At 34.6% G+C, this 27055-nt stretch overlaps 1 protein-coding gene across 9 annotated transcripts in view; it reads right to left on the minus strand.

Moving 5' to 3' along the window:
• Positions 1-27055, minus strand: part of PTBP2 (polypyrimidine tract binding protein 2) — a 92294-nt gene that overhangs the window by 15462 nt on the left and 49777 nt on the right. For all 9 annotated transcript variants that reach the window (XM_002810578.6, XM_054530962.2, XM_009247563.4 and 6 more), the window contains 3 exons: positions 21907-22071; positions 21711-21821; positions 14400-14595 (listed from right to left, as the gene is read on the minus strand). In XM_002810578.6, coding sequence (XP_002810624.2) covers positions 14400-14595; positions 21711-21821; positions 21907-22071 — 472 coding nt within the window. The remainder of the gene's footprint in view (positions 1-14399; positions 14596-21710; positions 21822-21906; positions 22072-27055) is intronic.

Consider the following 27055-nt stretch of genomic DNA (forward strand, 5'->3'; position numbering starts at 1 on the left):
TAGAAAATAATTCTGTTCTTAACTCCCAGCTAAATGAGAGAACAATAAACTCACCATGGGCCCTTTGAGAAAGTTGCAGAAAGCATATTACACGTATTGTATACACTGGCTCTAACAGATTACTTTTAGCTACAGAAATTATAATTTTAACTTTAATGATTTGCATCTTTAGCTAAGGCAGCAGATACGTGAGGAAAAAACTGTTTACACATGTTGATGAGGAGAGATAAAAATACTTCATCTATCACGAAGTCAGGAGATCGAGACCATCCTGGCTAACATAATGAAACCCCACCTCTACTAAATATACAAAAAAATTAGCTGGGTGTGGTGGCAGGCGCCAGTAGTCCCAGCTACTCGGGAGGCTGAGGCAGGAGAATGGCATGAACCCAGGAGGCTGAGTTTGCCGAGATCGCACCACTGCACTCCAGCCTGGGCGACAGAGTGAGACTCCGTCTCAAAAAAAAAAAAAAAAAAAAAAAAAAAAGCTTGATCTACTCTGAGGGTTGCTATAAAGATAAAACAATGTAAAAGAGCTTCATAAACGATCACGTGCTGAAGAAAAGAAGGTGTTGCAGGAATCTTTTTCATGTGAAATGGCCCTCATCAGCTGGGTCACCCAGACATTTTGCGTGACTCAGTAATCTCCTAAAATTCTCATGTTAGTTCTGACACTATTATTCCTAACGTTTCCTCCACTGAAGCTGATGGATGCCCAGTCATGTATATGACAAGAGACCCTAAGTCCAGAGAGAAGTGATATAAATTATGTATCTATTCTTTTCCTTTCAGATATTACACTGAAACACACAGGTATCCCTAACCTTGCTCATTTCAACTGAAGAATTAAACTGGTTTTGTTAATTAAATCATTTAGAAATTGTATCTATAATTTTTAGCTATTTTAAAAGGTTTAGATTTACAAACAAATTTAAGACATTACAAAGTTCTTATATAACCTGGAAACCCCAGTTCCCCCATTATTAGCATCATACATTAGTATGGTATTGCAATTTATTAGTTGTTGCAATTAATCAGCCAATATCGATAAATTAACAAAAGTCCATTCTTTATCAGATTTCCTCAAATTGCATCTAATGTCCCTTTTTTGTTGTTCCAGTATCTCCTATTACATTTAATCATCTTGTCTCCTTAGGTTCCCCTTACTTGTGAGAGTTTATGATTTTGAAGAATGTCAAATTTATCCGTCCATCTTCCATTCTAAAAGTTCCATCCAAAGTAATTTATGATTTCTTTTGGTCTTACTTCTTTTCCCTGTTCACAACACCTGGTAGTTATTAGCCTTGTGTACTACAGAACAGAAGAGCATTAGTGGTGGGACTCCAAATTCTTTTTTTGAGATGGAGTTTCACTCTGTCACGCAGGCTGGAGTGCAATGGCATGATCTCAGCTCACTGCAACCTCCACCTCCTGGGTTCAAGCAATTCTTCTGACTCAGCCTCCTGAGTAGCTAAGATTACAGGCGCCCACCACCACACGTGGCTAATATTTGTATTTTTAGTAGAGACAGTGTTTCACCATGTTGGCCAGGCTGGTTTTGAACTCCTGACCTCAAGTGATATGCCCACCTCAGCCTCCCAAAGTGCTGGGATTACAGGCATGAGCCACCATGCCTGACAGCCCCTTCTAATTGTTTGTATTTTTTTTTTTTTTGAGACAGAGTCTCGCTCTGTCGCCCAGGCTGGAGTGCAGTGGCACGATCTCGGCTCACTGCAAGCTCCACCTCCCGGGTTCACGCCATTCTCCTGCGTCAGCCTCCCTACACGCACCCACCACCACACCCAGCTAATTCTAATTCTTAAAAGTATGGTCAGCCCTCTGTATCTCTGGGTTCCGATTCAACCAACCTTGGATCAAAAATATTTGGGGGGAAAACAATGGTGTACTGCAAATGTATACAAAGTTGTTCTTGTGATTATTCCCTAAACAATACAGTATAACAACCATTTATATAACGTTTATATTGTACTGGGTAATATAAGTAATCTAGAGATGATTTAAAGTACATATAAGAGGTTGTGTATAGGTCAGAAGCAAACACTATACCATTTTATACAAGGAACTTGAGCATCAGCGGATTTGAGTATCCAGGGGGTGTATGGGGGCAGGGGGTGGGGGGTGGGACTGTGTGTGTCCTAGAACCAATCTCCCATGTACACCAAGGGGTCTGGAAGGCACATTTTACATTTTATTTCCTGATTTGAAAATAAAAATTTTACTTTTCATAAGGATGACAACTGATATTCTTTCTTGAAACAATTCAATCCTCTCCTCTTCCACCAACCTTCCCTTGAGTTCTTATTTTGCCCTATGGAATCCATTCTCTTCTACCACTAACAACTACACTTTTATTCTACCTGTTCCTCAGATTAACTTTTTAATTAAAAACTTACTTTTCTTCTAATGAAACTTCTACAATCCCCTCAAAAAGTCATTTTTGGTCTCCATCAACTTTTCTCCGAAGGAAAGAAAAAGGATGCATCATGCACCACTCTACCTCACCGCACAATGTTACTTTCAAACTGCTGTTCCACCATCGATGAGGATGGCTTCCGATGTCAATGCCACCTAATCATACCACACTCTTTCCCATCAAAATAGCCACTGGGTTACTGGAACATCTCCTCCCATTACTTAAAGACTTCAGCACCTGGCTTTATTTCCTTCTTCTCCATTCCCTGCATCATCCTATGACTTTTCCAAGACTCTGGTCTCATGATTTCTTAAAAACATCTACTTTGCCATCCATATTAGCAACTTCTTTTGATACATCTTCATTTTTCTTTCCTCTCTCTTTTTGTAATGGTCATTCAACACTTATGTCTCCTTTCCTAACTTCATTCTTTTCTTGATCCCCCTATTCCCACACAACCACTAAACCCACTTTTGACCTTTATGGTGACCCCCTTTCTATTCTCCCTTGACTTGACTTTACCATACAGTCTAAGCTTCAGCCAAAACTCTGCTCATTTGCTACTATTCCTTTAATGTTACACAATTCCAGACTTAGATAAATCCAGTCTTACATTGTCTATGCTTTCATCTGGGCTTGACAAATATTAGAGTGAAAACACACACACCCCACAAATGCTAATTCTAGAAATATTTTGTTATCCACTTTTAGCTGAATTTCCAGTCCATTTTTGAGAGTTTCCCCAAATCTAGTAGAGTCTTAAGTCTACTTTCCTACTTTCAACTTGTTAAACAAGTGCCTTATAATTTTCAGATCAGAATTCAATCAAATTTTTCAACCAACTTCAAAATCCTCACTTCTTTCATCTGTTCTTCTTTCTCCCTTGCTTCATAAAGACATGTAATAGTGACAGGAAAGAATAATCACTGTAACACCGATGATTTTGGTTCTGCTTCCAGCTCTGCACCTACTTTTTTTTTTTTTTTTTTTTTTTTTGGTGGAGATGGGGTCTTACTATGTTGCCCAGGCTAGTCTCAAAATCTTGGCCTCAAGCAGTTCTCCTGCCCCAGCCTTCCCAAGTGCTGGGATTGCAGGTGTGAGCCACCATGCCCAGCCAATGCACCCACATTTCTGTGTGAACTTGATAAAAAATCTATTCTGGTTCTAACAATGGTCCTAAAAAGCATCTCTGTATTTAAATCCCAACATGTCCACTATACTCCTGATCTAATCCTTACAATCAATTCTAGGACTTAAACTAGCCTTAGAAACAAATACTAGTTAATAGGTAGCAAGCATTTATTATATGCCAGGCTCTGTGCAAAGTTCTTTGCACATTAACACATTTAATCCTCACAACAGCCTTAAATGAAAGGGATTATTATCATTATGTCCATTACAAACATGGAACCTGAGAGGACTCCAAGCCCATGTTTTAAATGATTATACATACTGCCTCACTGCAAACATTCCCCCCATTGGGTCCTGCTTTACTTCTGATCTACCATCCTATTTCTTCTTCCTTTCTATGGCACACTTCCTCAAAGAGTACAGTGCATACTTTCTTATCACATTTATATCCTTAATTCCTTGTAATTTGATTTATACACTCTTGTGAATAATCATACGTAACTACTGTACTGAATAATCACTACTAATTTTAATCCTATTTATTTGATCCCTAGATTTCTTGTTTATCTTATCTATAACATAAATATGCACTGCTTAAAGTTTAATTACAATGCTTTAATCCTCTTGCTTTCTTATTCCTGGGAAATCTTAAACAAAAATTTTAAATATCACATCTCTGGCCTCTGAATTCACAACTCCACAGAACTCTTGCCCAAGTCTTAGGCCAAATTTCCTACTGTCCAGTGGACTCCTCCACATGCTTCATTTTTCTCATCATCAATCACATCAGTAAGATGCCAAGTCCTATTACTTTTGCATATAATTTTCCCCATATTTGTTTCTTACTTTGCATTCTCATTTTACGTTCCTAGCTTAGATTTATAATTACATCTTAATTAGACTAATAATCTCCTACCTGTTATTCCTAGTCTCCATTTTCACTTCTCCAACATACTCTGGAACCACAGTCGGTTTCTTAAAACTAAATTGGTCATTTTTACCCAACTGCCTAAAAATAGTTGATGAATCCTTCACAGCAATGGTTCTTAACTCATCCCCCCCACTTTGATAACCTGAAAAAAGCCAAACGTCTAAAACTTGGTACATAGTATCATCAAATGGTCGCAGATACTCTGACACTCATCTTCCAGTTGTAATGGAGTTTAAGAATTCCCATATAAAATTCATACTCCCTGGATAACACTGGTTTTAAGATCTTGTCCCATAATACTTTCTGGCATCATTACCTTTCATATTTTTTCAATTATCCTATTCGTCACACATAACTGAATGTTCATCACTCCTAAAACAGACGTATACGCTGTTTTTGGCCCATAAAACCCTCCCAATTTCTCCTTTTGTTGATGGATCACTCATTTATGTGCTGATAACCACACTAACTCCACTATATATTTCAGTTTGCCTCCAATTAGATCTAACTCATATGTTTGCTGTCTCTGATAAGCTTCATGAGAACAGAAACCCTGTTACTCTTCTGAATCCCTGCAGTGTCTAGCATAGTGTTAAAATGACTGCTGAATAATACAATAAATGAATAAACCAGGATGACACTGAAATGAGCCAACATCCTTCTAGGGCTATGAAATGTTCACGGCAATTAATTGAGGGTAGCCTTTTAGAGCTGCTAGTGAAAATCTTCTGCATAACCTTTACCCCCCTGGAAAGAATCATATTTTATACTTTGGTTACAAACATATATAGTTTTTCTTCTACTAAATGCAGAAGCAACAGAAGTATTTTCTTTGTTTTAGCCATACAATACATATTTGTCAACTCTTAAAAACACAATTTCTTCAATAAAATCTGCAATCTGATTTGACTGAAACCTATCTTTATGCAGAAGATTTTCATTATGCAAGGCTGGAGTTGATTACCATAGAATTTAGGCTGTTTGGCCTTAAAAATATTAACTCTAAGATGAATACAAGAGAGGTCTTCAAGCATCAACAGACTGTCAGAGAAAAGGGGAAGGTAATGGAAAGTAAGTATTAATAAATGAAATAAATTCCTTAAAACTACAGCTGAGAACAATATAATGGGTAAACATAATGGATCCATTTAAGCAAGACTATGTGAAAAGTTTTTAATGGATGATCACATAGTCTTAACTATCTGCCCTGGACAGTTAAACCTTTGGAAAACATTTTATAGTCCTATAGTAATAAGGTTATTTCATTGAAAATGCTGGTCAGTATGTAAACATGAAATGACGTAGTAACATTTTTTTCTCATCTGTAGCCCGTAATACCTTCAAAGTACCCAACTACCATCAAACATATTTCCTTTACTCAGATGATAAAAATCATTCCAGATGTAAAACACATTCATTCAAATATTACTTATAATGGAATTAAGAGTTGAATAAGCTCTCTAAAAGACACAGCTTCAAATTAATTTGTGACTCAAAAATAAAAATTGTATCCAGTGTTAAAAAATTTTAAATGAGGCCAGGCACGGTGGCTCACGCCTGTAATCCCAGCACTTTGGGAGACCAAGGTGGGCAGATCATGAGGTCAGGAGATCGAGACCATCCTGGCTAACACGGTGAAAGCCCGTCTCTACTAAAACTACAAAAAAAATTAGCCGGGCGTGGTGGAGGGCGCCTGCAGCCCCAGCTACTCAGGAGCCTGAGGCGGCAGAATGGCGTGAACCCGGGAGGCGGAGCTTGTAGTGAGCGGAGACTGCGCCACTGCACTCCAGCCCGGGCAACAGAGCAGGACTCCATCTCAAAAAAAAAAAAATAAATAAAAAATAAAAAATTTAAATTAACAACTCTATCTACTTTAGCTCTTCCAATGTTTTTTCCAAAAGACACATTTTAAGACTTCAAAATTAACATTTTAAAAATTCAGCTATAGCAGAGGACAGTTCAATAATCCAAAGAAGTCAACATCATTTAAAATTGCACATATAAAGAGGCATGCTCCAACTATTTTTTACTTCTTAGATATTAAAACACATGAAATGAGAAAGCCAAAGTTATGAGACAGTTAGGACAGGCATTATCGTGTGACCTCTGACCAAGTATTTCTGATTTATGTTGAAAACAAAATATTAATTTTTAATTTACATGTATTTTTTAGTTTGGTGTTACTATGGCATTCAGCAATGTGCTTCAAAATCTATGTATTTTTAATATTTCTGGGAAATACTAGCATGTTTAGGTATGTGTGATTAACTTTGGTCTTTCTTGGGGGATAGCTTTCAAATATGTCTGCAGCAGATGAGTTTTTGTTTTAATTTTATGGCTATTATTTGCTATAATTAGTCTTAATAAAATATAGAAAAGGATTTTGAAAAAATAAGATTGACATAAATTTTAATGTGTTGTTTGTCAAAAAGGAGTTTATTATTTGCATGTTACATATTTACCCCTGTTTTGTACCCAATTTTGAATCAATGCATGAACAATACTCATTTTTGGTTTTTTAATCAATAAGATAATCAGGCTAAATACTGAATGGACTTGGTAACAAAAAATATCTTAGTATGTGGAAAAAAAAAAAAAAGAAAAGAAAGCTAAAATGATGGGACTTACATTTTTACTATATGTATATTACTATTCTTGATAACTATTCTACAGGGGAGAAGACGACCGGCTAAAATGTCAAGCTAATCTAATTTTATTCCACTATTTATTAGTTAAGAGTACGGACTTTGAAACTAGACTACCTGGCTTTGAGTGCTAGGGCTCGGCCACTCAAAAGTTAAAGGAATCTGAGCAAACTGTTCTTTGTGCCCTACCTTCCAAATCTATAAAATGGGATCGATAATGGTAACTACATTTAGAGATGATGTATTAACTTACTTGTAAAGGGCTAAGAACAGTGCCTGACACAGAACACAAAAATGGTTAGCTAATATTAGTATTCACATTCATCAAACTTTTGGCTCCTAGGATTGAGACAATTTCATTCTAAGCTACAGTATTTTAAATGTTTGTGCCACAAAATAATTACATAAAAAACTCTAAGCAGGCCAGGCGCGGTGGCTCATGCCTGTAATCCCAGCACTTTGAGAGGCCGAGGCAGGAGGATCAGGAGGTCAGGAGATCATCAAGACCATCCTGGCTAACACGGTAAAACCCCGTCTCTACTAAAAAAATACAAAGAAATTAGCTGGGTGTGGTGGCGGGTGCCTGTAGTCCCAGCTACTTGGGAGGCTGAGGCAGGAGAATGGCGTGAACCCAGGAGGCGGAGCTTGCAGTGAGCCAAGATTGCGCACCACTGCACTCCAGCCTGGACGACAGAGCCAGACTCCGTCTCAAAAAAAAAAAAAAAAAAAAAAAAACAACTCCAAGCAACAGAGGTGGAATCTAAGTAACTAGTATTAAGTTAATAATTTTCTAGCTATTCCTAGGGTGGCAACTATTGCAAAGGGATCTATCTAAGCATTTTGATAGTGGAGCCAAACTATACAGAGATCCAATGGTGGCAGAAAACACAGTGAATCCCTTCTACCAATACCAATGATCCAAAAAGATTAGTTCTTAGAAACCAGTATACACGTATCTTCAAAACCCCTCTTCTCTGGGGTTTCGTTTTAGAAAAGTCTACTTAATGGCCTACATCACAATAATTAACTAAAAGTAGCCTTACTAAACCATGAAAATACCATGCCATATTTTTGTTCTAAGCTCTGGTTCAAGAAACCCAAAAACTTAGAAGCAGCATTCATATTTGTAGGATACTGAAACCCTGAACAGCCTAAATTTATTAAATTATATCTAAAAGACTACAATGAATCTTGTTTAAAAACACATACACACACACAGAAGTAAAGAACACAGACATCATCTACATATATTGTAAGAAAATATATGGGTATTGCTCTATTACCTCACTACTGCAAACTAATTTGCAATCTGTCTAGCTTTGTAGTTTTTCCCTTCATCACTGTAGATGAAATGCAATAATGTATTTTAAAAACCACATTTCACAAAAGATGTTTAATTGTACATATCATCCTATTCAAAAAGAATAAACAGGCAGACTACACAAAAGTATACATACAACAACAAAAAACACCTGAGAGATGTATATCCTCTCAATGAATAAATAACATGCATACCCGGATGTTTTTTTTTTCACAATTATATATACAAGAAAAGTATTTATAATCTATTGGTATTTACTGAGAAAATATGAATGTATCCTGGTCTTTGTTTTATGGGCATGAATTCCTTCTGAGAGAAAAATTTCTAAATTTTAATTAATTTTGTTTAGTCATTTATCCATCCCACCAACCCCCTTCCTTTTTTGGGCCACTGGTCAAGGCCAAATTAAATAATTAAATACATCTGGGCTAAGGTCACCATTTCAAACCACTTGGGGCTACTAGAACCTGCAAACAACTGACAGTTTTAAAGTTTAAAGCAGACAGTGGGAAGAATCTATAATGTACCTGTTCATAAGCTGGTTTAAGTACTTACCTGAAAACAAAAGCTGGGTACCAACTTAAAATTAGCAAATAAATCCAAGAATTTAACTAATTATCCTGAACAAACTGAATTACAAGGTTGATAATTCTAGTTGATGAAGGAAAATTCTACTTTATAAAGATTTTCAGCTAATTAATGTAGAAAAGGAATATGTGAATTAGGGGAGAAAAAGCAATATTTGCAACCCACTAGTGAAATTAATTAAGGCAGCAACCATTATTGGATACTAAAATCATTAGTAGAAAAAAATGTAACGAAAGGATCAGAATGTCAACACCCAAATCCACAATCAGTCTTAAAGCATCATTAAAATCACTAAAAGTGGAGCAACCAGATATTAGATGTCTCCTACTGAGACACAATAGGAAGCACAAGAAACACTTTAAAAAAAAAGTCTCTAAATCTTATCAAGCCTTTGGAACTAACTTTAAGTTTATATAAGAAACGCAGCAGATAGAGGAACAAGTTAACATGACACTCTAAAGGAAACAGCCAGACTAGTCTAATCTGTGAAACTTTCTAAAAGGATAACCACATCACTTCATAAGTAAATGGACGTGAGATTGGGAGTAGAGAGAGGGAGAGGACTATTACAGACTGAAACAGACTAATGAGATATAACAACCAAATACTATGTGCGGCCCTCCAATAGGACCTTGTTCTGAACAAATCAAACTTTAAAAGCATTTTCAAAATAATTGGTGAAATTTTAATGTAAGCTGGGTATTTGATGACATTAAGAAATCATTGTCAATTTTGGTAAGTGTAATAATCATATTATGGTTTGGTACGAAAATGTAATTATTTTAGAGATACTATGGTAATATTTGAGAAGACATGTCACAATGTCAAGGATTTGCTTTAGAATACAAAAGAAAAACTGAATAGATAAAACTAAGTGTCAGCACTATTGAACCAAGATGACAGGTGTATGGGATTCATTATATTAGCATATAGCTGAAATTTCTAATAATAAATTAATAAATATTACCAAATGAATAACCCATAAAAATGTAACAAAGAAAATCAAAATAAGTTTTCCAGTTAATTTTATGTATCACAAACATACAGAAAATTAAAAATTCAGTTTAACAGCTAATTAAAATTGTGCAGCAGAACTGTACCAAAATAGATTTAAACGACATTAAGTTACAAGCTCTTTTCTGCAGCAGTAATTCTCAACTCTTGCTACATGGTAAAAATCATCTTGAGATCCTAAAAGCATAGGAATGCCTGTGACCCACTCTTTATTCTCAGCCTGGGATAGAATCTGGTGACTTCAATGTGCAGCAAAATTTTGAGAAACAAGGTTCTATAAGACCTACATGTTTACCTTCATGAATAAATGTTGTATCTGTTCACAATTATAACTATTTTAATGTCAATGATTTCCTACAAAAAGTCTGCTTTGCCTTTCTTTTAAAAACTTTATGATGAGAATGCCTGTTATTCAATTTGAAATACAAGGAAAGTTCTAAAATACTCTTTGTACACACTCTCTCTCCTAATTTTTAGAATGTAGATAACATGATCATGAAAAATTACTTCCAGCAATTTTTCTAAAAGTGATCTACCCCTTAATAAATTAACTACACCTCTTAACATGATAAAATGATCCATTATAATGATGTCTCAATTTATAATCTGAAGGATTTTTGATCACCGTGTTCTTTGAAACAGAATATGCGAATGACTAATAGTCAGCCATGTTTGTGATTATGTATTTTAGATGTCAGATTTTAAACTCATTACACTCAGTCTCCTTTCTTTGAACAAATTACATTTTCTGAGACACTGTGATACCTAGCATTAAAGGAAACAGAAAAGCCAGACATAAATGTTAGTCTTAAAAAATTACTGCGTAAAATAAATCGATTAAAATTTATAGTACTGATTCTAAAGTAATTAAATTCAGTCAAGTAGCTAGATCTAATATAAAAATCATACAAGGTAAAGTGAACCCTCCCACAAATTTTAGCAAAAGAGTATCACCTTATATTTGTGTTCTTACAAAATTTTTGAAATAAATACTATATTAATTATTTCATTTTGAACAAGTACTGTTACAGGAAGACTGGGCAGGAAGTTAATCCCACCAATACTAGTTTGTTGAAGTCATCTGATTAAATAATTAGCGGAAAAGATCCAGTTATTATTCTAAAAGGCATGACCTCACCCATGCAATATTGGATATATCACTGTAAACAATGTTTAAAAAGCAAAAAGAGAAGTGGAAACTGAGATCAAAATATTCACCAAATGTCTGAAGAAGAAAATTGTGTCTTCATGTCCTACAAATGAATACTTTGGGATTGAAATCAATTATTTAAAAAGATAGATTATTAAAAAATACTTTTCCAAAAACTGACCTAACATACATGAACAAAGCTGAAGGCTTGGTTCATCCAAAATATGCATATTAATATCCTTACTATGCATTTTATGAGAATTACTGTACATCCTAACAGAAAGAATGCAGGCAAGAAATTTAGAGAATTGTGACTATCAAATAAACATTTAAAGATTGTAAACTAAATCTTAACAGAAATTAATAGACATTTTCCTATCAAATTAATCTTGTGAAATTAAAAAATAGTATGCTGGTAGGGGAAAAAGTAGGACACCCAGCCTCATATATAATTAATGTTAGTTTAAGTTAATATCACCTTTAGATGAAGAAATTTGCAAATAATGTAAATAGGCTTTAACATTTTCTTTGACCCAATAATTCTAATCCTAGGAATCTAGTCTAAGAAAATAATTTGAGAGGCAAAAAAGTACAAGGGTGTTTTAATAAAAAGTATGGAATAGCCTACATGTCCACTGTCAAAGGTACGACATACTCATGAACATGCTACACAGGTATTAAAACTATCTTTTAAAACAAATTCTAAGTAAAATGTCAATTACACTAAAAGATAATGCAAATCTGCAAATACAGAGCAATTTTAATTTTGTACAGAAACATGTATTTACATAAAAAATATAAAAATAAACGGTTATCTCTTTTGAATTATCAAACCCAGGGTCCATTATCTGATTTTTAAAACCTTTAACTAACCTACTTTTACCTATTTTTGAGTATAGTTAAAAAGCCCAGTTATAACAAGATGCAAAAACATTAAAACAGATAAAAAAATGGAGTCACTTAGGAAAGGCTAAACATTTTTTCCTTTTTCTTATGAGGCAGAGATAAAGAAACAAAAATGCGTTATACTAAAACATTCAACACAGAAGTGGAAAAAGACACTAGACAAGTTTTTGGCGAAGGGAGCAACTTAATTTACATGCCTTTAATGTAAAAATGTAGAACACTTAAAAAATGAACAAAAGCGGCCAGGCATGGTGGCTCACACCTGTAATCTCAGCACTTTGGGAGGCTGAGGTGGGCGGATCACCTGAGATCAGGAGTTCCAGACCAGCCTGGCCAACATGGTGAAATCTCATCTCTACGAAAAAAACACAAAAATTAGCCAGGGGTGGTGGTACACGCCTGTAGTCCCAGATGCTCGGGAGGCTGAGGCGGGAGAATCACTTGAACCCGGGAGGCAGAAGTTGCAGTGAGCCGAGACTGTGCCACCACACTCCGATATGGGCGACAGGGTGAGATTCCGTCTCAAAGAAGAAAAAAATGACTTCATTATTGTTTTAAAAGTTTCACCAAAGTCATAAGATCACAAGAAAAATGGTGACAAATTACCTAGAAGAATCCAGGTGACTTCTAACCAAGCCTCCCACCCAGGATCCAAGCACATCTAAGTATATTCAGATGGGCAAATACACATAGCTCAGTAGGGTCCAAAGAAGTGATTATTGTAGTCCATTGTTAATACTAGCTGGAGTTTCTTGGTATTTTATCTTTAAATTGTTTCTTTGATGAGTTGCATGTGAATTTTTCAACTTCTTAGAAACTATATGTAAAATCTTGATGACACCATCTATTTTAATAAAGTAACGTATCTGCCAAGTACCTAGCTGAATGCCTATGACCTAGAAGCTACTCAATAAATTCTGATTCTTTCTAAAACAATGTCTATCAGTGAAGACTTTAATAATCTTTAGTAATAATTATAAGCAAAAACCATGTTTCACTCTTTCACTCTTGACTTTGCCTTTAAAAACTGCACATTGTGAAATATTCAATCCTATTAACTTGAATTACGAATTAAGCTAGACACACAGAGGTAGAGATTCTGTCAGAAAGAGTGTAAGTGACCTAAAGTATCTACTACAGTCATAATAAACACTATGACTTGTGCTAGATACACCAGAAAATTCGAATAAAGGGTCAGATTTGTTTGCAGTTGCCAGAATTAACAGGTAGTAAATTCTGATTAGTTACCAGAATCAAATACCAACTGCCTTAGAGTATCTCTCTCTATATATATACCACTTACAGATTTCATATTCACAAACTGATGGCATGACTGTTATATATTGGGAAGTAAATATTTCCAATAACTACTTCATTATACTATTTTTTCTTTTTGAAATGATGGACATAAACTAAATTGTAAAAGCTAGTTTGTCAACTATCAATTTTGAGTTCCATATATATAAAAATCATGACTTAAAGATAATCTTACAAATACTAGAAATCAAGAAATACATCAAATAAAAGGAAACTCTAAAATTCCATCTTAACTTATAAATCACTTTGCACATTTTACTTACAAAGTAAGATTTTCCTTTATTTTTTTCTTCATCTTGATTCCACTCTATCAACTATAAGTTGCATATGTTTGCAATGCATTTTTATTAGGTGGCTCAAGTCCATTGTGGTACAAAGTAAAATATAAATGATTAAGACAAAACACAAAGAAATAGCAAAATTAATTTTACAGAAAATTTCTTCTAGTGTAAATTGTTTTTTTAAAAGGCCACTACAATATGCTTCAAAAAAAATCCCATATGCCTCCACCCATTATGTATGTTTTGTCTCTTAACATTTCACTGTTTCCATGCAATGCTAAATTAAAACAATCAGATCAGCACTGAAAAACACGCACAAGAACTTCAGGCCTAGACTCAGGCAGGCATAGTGACATCAAGTTTAAAGTGTTAATATGGCATTAAAAATTCAACAGTATTTTTTCATTAGAGCTTTTCTTCTTTTGTTCTGGGAGAGTGGCATGGAAGAGAAGCTGAAGGTATTAAAAGGAACAAAACTAACAAATAATTTTAATTAGACTTATGAAGAACACTTTGGGTTTTTCTTAACAGTACTCATATGCCTTCTCACTTGAGAAAAAAAAAACTCATGAAACCTAACACAAGTTGGTAAGGTCCAAAATGGGGGGATTCATTATACTTACTGGTACTTTTCCATTTGGCAAAATGGGAGAAAAGTGGTTAAGACAATAAAAATCATACCTAAGAGGGATGTCTCCTTGGCAAATGCTGCAGCAATAGCTGGGTCCAATGCAGGTTGTCCATCCCCAGATGGAAGATCAGGTCGAGTATAATCCCTACTTTTATCATTGTTGTATTTTACATTCAAATTCACAAGTTTGGAAAAATCAATCCTTAGGGTACAGCAGGCATTATAAATATTCTGACCATCTAGGGCCTGTAAAAGTGAATAAAGCATATCAGCAATCTTAAACAAAAAATAAAAATTAGTGAAAGTATAATTTTAGTAATAAAACTCAACAACAAAAACTCGAACTTAAAAGCTACCAGGAAAAGGATTCAAATTTCATATATCAAATTTTGCTGTTCCAGCTGTCCATGTATTAGTTTCCCCCAAATATTATCTTCCTTAAATAGAAAATGCTACTTCAACCTAAAATACAACCAACCAGCTAAGCATCCATGCTAATACTTTTAATTTTTAAAAATTGCAAATAGGTTAATTTAAAAAAAAAAACTAATAAGGGTCACAAACAGGAAGTCCTACCAAAGTAGTACCACACTACTCTGCTCAATAAGGTTAATTTTATTATACATATATTTATTGCTGAATGGCAGTACTTATATGATTAAGTACAGTTTTATAAGGTAACTGCTATTTGATGCCACATTGTACAAAGTTGCTTCAAACCAAATTATCCTAACACATAATAGCAATTCCCATAAAATGAGGCAAAAAAGAAAAAAATGTATTTTCCTGAAATGTTCACCCCCAATCAGATTATCTTGATGAAATTAGCAAATCCAATGTCATTCCAGAAAAGTTCTGAAACTGACGAGTGCCAGGTCTAGGATTAATTAAAAGCCTAGACTCTTTTAGGTCATCTTAAGTTATTTAACCTCTCTGAATCTCAATTTCTTAATTGGGAAAACAGGAATGATGACAATGGCTGTCATGCTTCTTCACAGGGTTATTAAGAGGAGTAAATTAAAGACAACATATATGAAAATACATCATGAATTATAAAGGACTATGTTACCGCTATGATTATCTTGTATTTTTTCTGCTCCTACATAATCACCATTTCTAGTTCAGCTGGATATAAGCTGGAAACAAACTAGAGAACAGGTGAACATACCGTTAACTTTTCATTAGAAGAATAAACATGTCGTGTTATGGAAAAAGTAAACCTCTACAGTTGCTTAAGTATATAAAGCTTTTAATTCAAATATTCTCACCTCTGGGAATATAAAACCTTTTCTCTTAATACATGAATTTTTTTATGGACTAATTTACCTAGCTAAAAACTAACCTAGAAAATAATTCAACACAGGTTCATCCACTTCAATACAGCACTGGTAAAAACTCAAAGAGAGTTCATACACATCAGGATCTGAATTACATTTGGGTTAGGCAAGGTACCTATCATCACATAAAAGTGGAAGCCATGTATTAATCAACTTTATCAGCCAGAATAACATAACTATTAATTCAATACCCTGGTGTAAAGGCGAACAAACCACTGAAGATAGGTATTCATTTACTAATGTAGTATTCCTATAGGTAAAATGTGAGATAAGTAATAGAATTGATGTTTCTACACAATAGATAAATATCAAAAGATAAGAAGCAAAATTCACTCTTAGGTGACTACTTCAATGTGATCAAAGAGAAAATGATACCTTATGAGAAAAGAGCTGGGTTTGAGTCACAGCATCTAGGTTAATGCTAAAAGCGCTGATACAAAATTACTAAACATACACTAAGTTTTTTAGGAGCTGAATTCTTTCCCAGCAATACTGAGGTCGACTGCCAAATTATCTAACAATGAATATGCCAATTGTTAGAAAGCCCTCCAGGAACCTTTGAAATTTTCCCTTTGAACATTAAAAACAAAAACAAAAACTTTATGTAGGTGGAAGATGCACAAGTATACCTAAGGTACGAGAGCTACAGAAATAAGCAAACAAGATGTAAATTAATCATCTGTTAGCAAAAGAGGAAAGAAATAGGAGCTGAGGGTGTATGAGAACAAAAATTCAGGTATTTTAAATAGTTGGTTAAAGTAGGTGACCACAAATAAGAAAGGGAGTAAAATCAAATTTAAAAAATATATGCAAGCTCACTTCAAGCTCATATATTTGCAAAATCCCAAGAAATGGCAGTAGCACACAAACCAGTCCTGTGGTTCAGCAATCAGGAATGCGGTGATCTTGTTGAAGCAAAGATTTCTGACAGTAAAAGCTCAAGAAAATTTGCAGAAAGACCTTCCAAATGTGCCTACTCACAGTGAAGGTTTAGACAGTAAGCAAAAACAATCAGAAAAAGAATTTTCAAGTAAATTTAAAGTTTATGGCTAAAACATGGAAATCAAAACACAGGAAAGATATTAGGCGCAGAAAGCATAATTAAAGCAGCACAATGAAACATTGCATATGGACCGAAAACATGAAAAGCCAAAATAAAACTATTTCCATTTTTCTCATTGTTTACTATTTATAACTTACTTTTTTGAAGAGATTGTTGGGGATCAGATTTAACACACGCTGAGAGAAATCTTAACTTCCAAATTCTTTAAATATCTACTTTTCAATTTTTGGCAAGTCATGAAAAATTATCAAAATCAACAACACAAAATTAAGCTTATAATACTAATGTAATACTTCAGACTAATTATTTACCAATATCAAATAACCCCCCTGGTATATTATGCAGGATTTTCCTAAAGCATCCTAAAACCACTGATTTCATCATAAATTCTCCATTAATATGAATGTAAAATATACAGATTGTAAATTAAGCAGATGTCAAGGAGAATCTTTGCCCAAGAAATTAGGAAAGGATAATTCCACTAGGTCTCTCAAAGAATGTGCATAAAGCAATGTGTACTCTGTGAGAAGGAAATGAATGACATAATCTTACTGCCGCAAATGTTTTATCTCATATTTATTTTTATTATCAGTTAGTGATGAAATGGAATCTCCTGGAAGAAATAAATAATAAGAATCAACCCACTTATATGTTAAAATAAAATGATCATATGAACAGGACTTCCAAAAGACACAATATACTGTCCAGTGTCAACTAAAGATATTCCTAATAAAGACATGTTTCTGAAAAGCTGTTTCTAATAACAAAAACTGAAAAGAACCATTTCCTACTTATGTGTGTTATAATGTAAGGACTATGTAAAACAATTTTTAAATCCCAGGTGAAAAGGAGATTACATTATCTGTCTTATTATACTATTAAAAAGATTGATATTTTTATGCATCAAGTAATTATATTCCTCAACATTTTAAAAGCTGAATTAGAATGCTAAGAGAAGACACATCTTTGCCTAATACACTACTTTCCAATAAATAAACAAGATTTTCTAAAAGGTATTAAGGTGTTTTCTTTAATAAATATGAGGATCGCATAAAATACTTTTTATTGATAATTAGGATTGTTACTATGACTTCTGATTTTCACCCTAAATGTCAATGCTTAATAAATACAGCAGAGAACAAAGCAGACATGGTACTCAGAACTTACAGTCCAACAGAAAATATACACATTTAACAAATTATAAATTTTATGTGTGATACTGAGAACTAAGAAAGGAAGGGATCTAATCCAGTTGAAATGTTACAGAAGACTTATCTCAGGAAGAGGCTTCTAAACTGATACTTGAAAGACAAAGAGAAGCAGAAGTTGGGCATAAAGAGATGAAGAGAAAAAATAGTATTAGCAAATGGAACAGCAATCTGTAAGATCGAGACATCAGAGAAAATACAGTATATGCAAGCTATTTAAAGAAGTCCAATATAGCTAAAAAGGCATGAGAGGAGAATGGAGAGGCAAGCTGAGGACTGATTTAGAGTCTTATAAGCCATGATAAGGACTGTGGACTTTATTGCAAGGACAAAAAAGTCACTAAAGGGTATTGTGATTAGAAGCAATATGACTTGAGGTTGAGATGATTCTTAGTACTCTGGAAAAATAATGGAGGTAGGGGAAGATGTCAAAATGGTGAGTTCAGTCAGAAGGCCAAGGAAGTAGAGATATGAAAGAGAATTATTACTACATCAATGCTACTTAAATTATGATTGACGGTCCAGAAGCCCAGGCTACTCTGCATGAATATAAGAAGTCTGTGTCAAAATTTATGCCAATATCAACATTAAGCATACTGTTGCTAGAGGTATGCTGATTTCAGTTTGACACACACTACTACCTTGAGAGACCAGCATCTTGAATAACACTAGCTTAGACTGCAGTAGTAGCAAGAGTTGGAGAAAAAAGGCCAGATTCAACAAAAATTTAGGAGGTATAATCAATAATATCTGACGAAAGGCTGGCAAGAATGGGAAAAATACCATGCTTACTGGCTTGTTAATGAGACTGAAGTTGGTATCTTGCACTTTACTAACACAGCGGACACCAAAAACAGGAGCTGGATTGAACACACTAAGTTTGAAGATATTCATTAGTCCGCCAGGTTCTTAGTGTGAGTCTCTTAGGAGAGGTCTGAGCTAGAAAATGTGATGTGAACTCTGAATCACAGAGGTTTAATGGAGCTGTGAGAGCAGGTGAGGCCTCCCAGGTAGAAGGGGAGTTACAAGACAAGGAAGAAATAGAGAGGTAGGATAAACCTACGTGAGAAGTATCAGAGACCAGGAAGAAAGAGAATTTTAAGACAATGGTGCACAGTGCTAAATATTATCTAGATATTAAGTAAGACAAGGACTAAATCATATCACTAGCATTTAGCTACTCTAATAAATCACTGGTGACACTGGGAAAGAGCAATTTGGGTCAACAGTGCTGAAACCAAATTATAGTAAGTAGAGAAATGAGGAGATAATAAACAACAAAGATAGCCTATTTAAGAAGTCTGGTTATGAGTGAAAAGGGAGAGGGGAGGCAGGGTGATAGAAAGTATGTAGAGTTACAGATGATGGATTGAAAGTTGAAGATAAATTCATTTAAAATGAAAGAAGCTGAGAATGCTTGAAACTGGTGAAAAGTGGCCAATATAGTGAAAAATAAATGAGAAAGAGGGGATGACAGATAGTGCAGTCTCTTGAGAGGCAGAAGACGATAGGCTTTGGTGTTTACTGGTCTTAGATAACTAAACATCTATGCCTTTTATTAAAAGAGAAAGACAAGTGTGAGTATTAGCAGATTTTGCAAGAAAAGCTGATGAAGCTTCCATGTGATTTTCCTCTTCAAGCAAGTGAGAGTGAGGAGAGATATGGTAGAAGGGAAAATTTCTATCTGATATAGGCATTGTGAAAAACAGAAAAACTGTTGACTGAAGAAATGTGAAGAGATTTTTAAAGTAGAGTAGAGGGCTTATTTGTAGTTGATGTTGATGGATTTAAACTGGTACCAATTGTCAGATTACGTAATATTATGTGATATTCTCTAAGTAGAACCCAGATGCAGGCATGTAAAATCAACATTACTGTAGTTATCAAAAATGTAAATTTTACCAAAGGGTCTAGATTACAAGGTAATGGGGCAAAGCAAGTTTAGGAAACAAATTTCTTTTTCCTTCTCTAATAAGTGAAGTGTGAGTTCTGATACCAGAATAAGTACTTAGTAAAACAATTATCTACTCTCTTAGAATTTTAACTTTAGATCTTTGTCAAGAAGACCTGAGTGCATACCTGTGCACAAACATCAATATTATAGTTGGATGCTTAGTATCTGTTCACAGAAGATTAAACAAAAATTTCAAACAGTTGACATAATTGAGGTACTTTTATGATGAGATTAAATGTAACTATGTATTACTTCAGACAAGATACACATATAAACTATTTTCCCCATAAGAATTATAGCTCAAACACAGTATAATCCCCATTCAAATTTCATTTAATTGGTCCTCTAACAAATACTTTTCTTTGGGGTCAGAAGAGCAAGGAAAATATTCCACACCAAGAAAAATGTAAACTATATTTAAATGTTTGAAGTTGTGAAAAATGTCACAGAAACCACGACTTCTAGACTGTCTCCTATTTATAAAACCTCATACCACACTGATTTTGGTAGCCAGGGCATGTGAAAGGAGGATAATCATTTTTTGGAAAAAAAAAAAGAAAGAGAATTCTAATTGTTAACCTATGCCTGAAGCAGAAAGCATAATAAGATTAGATTATACCCGAGAACCAGTGAGAAGCAGCGTACTGGAGAGAAAGGCTAAGACTGAAAAAATGTCTACCTTATAGGTGGTGTTCACTGTAAGTAATTCACCTCTTTAAATCTTAGCATCCTCCTGTAACGCAGGGGAAAACCCTGTTTTGTTGACAATATAGAGTAGTGGTCAGAAAAAATGACACTACAGCACTTGGTAAACTATTACAATTATGCTATTATTACTTGTATAGCATTTCTGCTACCTACAACTAATTTTGCTCCCAAAATGAGGTTGTGAGGATGGAAATGCAATGAAACAATTATAAAAAATGGTCTGGGCTCCACAGAAGTAATCTTGATCTGGAGGAAGCATTTAAGTATTAGAGACAATAATTAATCTGAAAGTAAAAGAAAGAATGAAAGGAAGAAAACCAGTTAAGACAAATGTAAGCTTATTAAATGGTTTCATAATAATGGCTTAATAATGAATTTTTAATGGCTTAATAATGGAATAGTAATAATAATGAGATACTATGGCACAAAAAGTTAAAGAGACAGAGCAAAAGTAGATTTAAGATATACAAACAGAAGATTAAGGTACTTGGAAGCAAAGACGTGGTATGCAGTTTTCAGTGGCAGCCTTGACAGAAAATTTTACATCTCTCAATGACCTTACATCCTCCATATATAACAATGACAAAAAAGATAAATGATATGAATAAAAAGTGACTAGAAACCTATTCATAAAACCTTTAAAAAAAAGACATTAAAGAGAATATATAGTTTTAAATAAACTGAGAGCCTATCATAGCATTTGAGCCACATCTGTGTATTTCAGCCAAACTCTCTTGAAAACTAATTACTTTGAAATTCCCAGTAAAAGCCACTTCAAATCTTATGCTGATGCACATCCACAATATAGTCCTGCTTTTTTCTTAAGAGTACAAACTTTCGTCCTTAAATTAAAAAAAAAAAAAAAAGTAAAATAATAGAAGCCTATATTATGGTTAATTACAACTATGATTTTCCTAAAAATAAATATTTCTCTTTTATGACAAATATTAAGGTTTCTTAATATTATTTTAATGCCATCAATTTCTACTATCTATAATGCTACAAGATATCATTAAGTATACATACATATATATATTTTTCTACATATACATTTCAATAAAAAAAATCACCATCTCAAAAGAAAGACTTACTAGTTTTGCCTGTTGAGCATTTACTGGATCACCATACTGGAGCAAAGCTTGAAACTGGTTATTTTTTGTAAATGTGATTATCTTCAATACAGCACCAAACTTAGAAAATATCTGTTAAAACATTAAAATCAAAACATTATTTATTTACTATATTATTATTTCTCTAATTTATAGGTATTATGCAGATTAAACTTACTTGGTGAAGAACATCAAGTGTTACAGGGTAGTACATGTTGTCAATAATTATTCTAAGTACTGGACTCTGGGCTGGAGTCACTGCACTCTCGCTAACTGTGGTGCCACTAAGAGGAGTATTTGCTGTCTGGACAGCTGTCACAGCTTGAAGAACTGCTTGAGCACGCTGGAAATTAAGATTATGTAGTTTAGAAACATACCCATTATTGTCACATACTTTGCTACCTGTTACAACACTACTAGTTCACTTTGTTCTTAGAACTTACACAGATTAAACAAAATTAAATGGCCACTCAACAAATATTTTTAAGCACCTGCCATGAGCCAGGTACTACCTGTTTAATAAATCAAATATTCTACTAGTATTTCATTCAAAAAAATTATCCAGGCTTTGGGATCAATGTTGAACAAGCAAAGGTATGATATGTAATTTATTCTCAAAAGAACAAGATGTAGTTTTACAGACACATATACCATCAGAAAATGTTTTAAACAGAAATTTGGAAAACAATAAAACTGTAACATTAATCACTCCATAAAACAGGTACATTGTAAATCTCAACAAGGGGGTTACTGAATTATCCAAAAGAACTCCCATAAAGCTTATTATTTCTAATATAATCTTAAAATAGGAACATTCAGAAAATACATTTTTCATACTACACTTAACTTCTGACACCAAAATTTTTAGAATAGAAACCAACGTGTAGTCTAGTCCAAAACCACAAAATTCTCAGGTAAACTTCAAGATACAATATGAAGGATATTTCCCATACATTTTATGGTATCAAATATACCATCAATTATAAAATGCACTATTGTTTTACGTATGACTAATAAGATTTTGCCAATTGAACTATGGAAGATAGACTATTGTAGGACACATCAAATTTCTGAGACTTTAAAATGTGAAAAAATATACCCATAAAATTGAATAAACACAGTATTTGTAGGAAATCCGTCAATCAAATATTATGTTAAATGCTCCAAAAGACTGCCTTTATTACTATTATCCCTTTCCTGTTATTATTATTATGACAGTCTATGATAAGGAAATAATTTCTTTCTACCTTATCTGTGGTCAAAAAACATACTAAGGCAAATAGTTCTAAAATATAACAATGACAAATACCACAAATACCTATACATAGGTTTACAGTTTGAAAAATCTATATTAACAGGTTAATGAAAGAGAATACAAAAGAATTAGGACACTCAGGAGAATAAACAAGAACAGTCATTTTACTAAAATATATAACCACAGATCACACGGCTTGAGAGTTCAGATACATATCTAAACGATCATTTAAATGCTACTTAATTTTATCTATAAATTTATGTATTAGCCAAAATGACTAATTAAAACTCAACATTTTGAAATGTGATAGATTTAGTAGACATCTTGATACTATTATTGAAAAAATAATTGTAAATTGGTAAAATTAGATTTATAGACCAGTATCTATTCAAATGTTTAAATATATTTAAATATTTTAAGTAGCTCATTGCAATATTATCTTCTTCATTGGTGAACATGTTCTTACTGTATTTATCTATAATAACAAGCATAGACTACCACAACTTAGAAAAACACTAACATCTGCTGCTTCAAATAATAAAATGTGTTTTTTAAAACAGGAATCCATGATCATGATATAAAAGTGGTATAAAAGATTAAAAATTCTCCTGCAACTCTGTCACCTAGTCCATTTTCCCCTACCAATCCCTCACAGTATTATCTTCAGTATCTTCGGTATCCTTCCAGAGATATTAGCTACATCTACAAGCATATATATATATAAATATTATCAACACCCTAGAAGCCATACTCATGCTTCCTCCAAGTTACATAAATGGAATCGTATCAGATGTATTCTACTTTGGTTTGGCTTCTTTCAATAATTATGATGTACACTACCCATGTTTTGCAGGCAGCAGTAGCTTGTTCATTTTTATTACTATACAATACTCCACTAAATGAACACACCACAACATATTCTGCTGCTGTTGAACATTTGGATGATTTATAGTTTTTTGGGCTATTACATACAGCGTTCCATGAACTTTCTTGTACGTATCTTTTAATATACATATGTATACGTTCTCAGGTATGTTAACTAGGAGCGAGTTTACTACATCAAAGAATAGGTATATGCTCAACTTCAATAGATATTTCAAGTTTTCAAAAATGGTTGTCACCAGTATTTTATTACCTATCCTTTTAATTTTAGCCACTCTGGTTATGTGCATAGCAGTATCTCATTCGGAGTTAATGCTCTCAATCCAAACCTAATCTACTCTTTGCTTATCAGGGGATAGCTTTTAGGGGACGAAATATCTAAAGGGAGACCTCAAGATATTTAACACTGGCCATGTGAAGTGTGAAATGGAGGAAGGGCGGTGCAAAAGGCAGGCCAACCCACAATATTCCATGCATGAGAGCAGTGATATAATGGCAGCAAACAACTGACATCAGGAGAAAGCATGCCAGGTTACAGGATGCACCATTATTTTTGGGGCAGAAGCATAAGAAATAGGGTGGGAGTAGTCATAAGACAAGACAAAAAGTAGTAATCTCAGAAAGGGCCTTTACCCTGAGTATGAACAGGACCTACTGCATGGGAGTAACTTAGATATGTGCATTTGAGAAAGATATGTACTGGCTGTACTAGGGAGAAAAAAATTCCAGGAGGGAAAAGAAAAAGAAAGTAGTTTATAAAGAGAACTGTCGTAGTAATATAGCCAACAGGTGAGTGTGTTTGAGCAATACAAGTAGCAGGAAAGATGGAGAAAACCAGGCAGGTAATTAAAAAGTGTGAACTAACAGGACCTGGTGATTTCATGAAGGGATGTGGAAGAATTCATGGTTAATGCATACTCATTTGCATGTCTTCTATTATGAAACTCTATTAAAATGCCTAGAAGTGAATGAATATAAAATAAACAAACACTGAAGGGAGGGAAGGTTATCATTAGCTGAGAATAATTTTATCAAATTCCTGGAATACAGAAAATGAATGGAACCAAACGGACTGGAGACACAGTGAACACACAGCAAACAGGTGTTATACTGGTAGCAGCCACAGGAACCAAATTAGAAATTGGCAGGTTCACAGGAGGAGGGAGTGGGTGAAAAACGGATGAACAGAAAGTCTAGTTCATTAACAAAAGAGCTAAATTTCTCTTCTCCCTCCTCTGACCAACTTGTACCCTCACCATTAAAAGAAGAAAACAACAACAAATCTACCTTAAAGGATCCAGAATTTCTTTCTTTTTTTTTTTAAGAGACTGTCTCACTTTGTTGCTGAGGCTGGAGTGCAGTGGTGTGACCAGTTCACTGCTGCCCCGAATTTACCTCAGCTTCTCAAAGTGTTGGGATTACAGGCATGAGCCAAAGTGCCCTGCTGGTACCAGAAATTCTTTTTTTTTTTTTTTTGATACAGAGTCTCGCTCTGTCACCCAGGCTGGAGTGCAGTGGCGCAATCTCAGCTCACTGCAAGCTCCGCCTCCTGGGTTCACGCCATTCTCCTGCCTCAGCCTCCCGAGTAGCTGGGACTACAGGCGCCTGCCACCACGTCCGGCTAACTTTTGTATTTTTAGTAGAGACGGGGTTTCACCATGGTCTTGATCTCCTGACCTCGTGATCCGCCCACCTTGGCCTCCCAAAGTGCTGGAATTACAAGTGTGAGCCACCACGCCCAGCCTAGTACCAGAAATTCTAAAGGGAGTTTTGTTGGCCCAGAATAAGAGCCTCTTTGATATTTGGGGGGAATGGGGGTAACAGCTTAGTAGACGCTCTTCATTACTTTATCCTAGAGAAAAGCATACAACTTTAACAAAATCTAATTGTCCATTCTGAAACACGAAAAGACAACAAAGGGGGATGAAGAGAATGAGAACAAGATAAACATAAATGCTAACACTGAAAAAATAACTCAGCATATAGTGATGTATTTTTTAAATACTGTAATTAGTATCCTCAAAATACTGTTGTCGTAAGGCAAAACCAACTACAAAAAAAGATATAAATACTGTTGTCTTAAGGCATAACCAACTACAAAAAAAAAAATCAAGGAGATTGAAGGGCTTTAGAAAATGAAAAATAAAATTATAAAAGCATTTTTTTCAACAGAAGGAACTTTGCATTGATTATTCCTTCGGTCTGGAATAAGTGGCTTATTACCTAACCACTTTGAAGTTCATTATTCAAATATCCCCTCTCAATGGGGCGTCCACTGGTCATCCTAAGTGCCCCTCCTCCACATCTATCCATGTGTAGGCCCTAGCTTGATTCTTTTTTTTTTTTTTGAGACAGAGTCTCGCTCTGTCACCCAGGCTGTAGTGCAGTGGCGCATCTGGGATCACTGCAAGGTCCACCTCCTGGGTTCAAGCAATTCTCTCTGCCTCAGCCTCCGAGTAGCTGGGATTACAGGCACCTGGCACCATGCCTGGCTGATTTTTTTTTTTTTTTTTTGTATTTTTAGTAGACTCAGGGTTTCACCATGTTGGTCAGGAGGGTCTTGAACTCCTGACCTCAGGTAATCCACCCACCTCAGCCTCCCAAAGTGCTGGGATTACCAGTATGAGCCACCAAGCCCAGCCCCCAGCTTTATTCTTTACATGTTCCTTTCGTTTAATCTTTTAAAATGAGAATGTACTTGCAAATTACTTAAATAATAATGAACTAGAAATGGGATATTAAATGTCATTTTAAGAGGACACTGTGTGTGCTAAGTGAATAAGCCAAAGAAAGAAAGACAAATACCACATTATCTCACTTACATATGTAATCTAAAAAAGCTGAACTCACATTAGTAGAGAGTAGAAAAATAGTCACCAGAGGCTGGGGGAGGGAGGAGTGAACAGGGAAAGGGCAGATGATGGTCAAAGTACAAAGTTTCAGACAGGAAGAATAGGTTCTGGTGATCTACTGCACAGCATGACAACTACTGTAATGCATAATATTGTATTGTGACATTGTAAAATAGACATTTGGTCCTCAACCCCATTTCCTGTCATACAACTCCAAATTCCTAATAAGTCTCCAAAGTGATATATTTTGTATGCTAATAAGTTGACTGATGGCTGGCAGCCCCACTTTAGGATGGGGACTGGTCACCTGAAAGACCAAGGCATGATTAGAGGCTTAT

This window comes from Pongo abelii, chromosome 1, assembly GCF_028885655.2.
Source record: "Pongo abelii isolate AG06213 chromosome 1, NHGRI_mPonAbe1-v2.0_pri, whole genome shotgun sequence".
NCBI lineage: Eukaryota > Metazoa > Chordata > Mammalia > Primates > Hominidae > Pongo > Pongo abelii.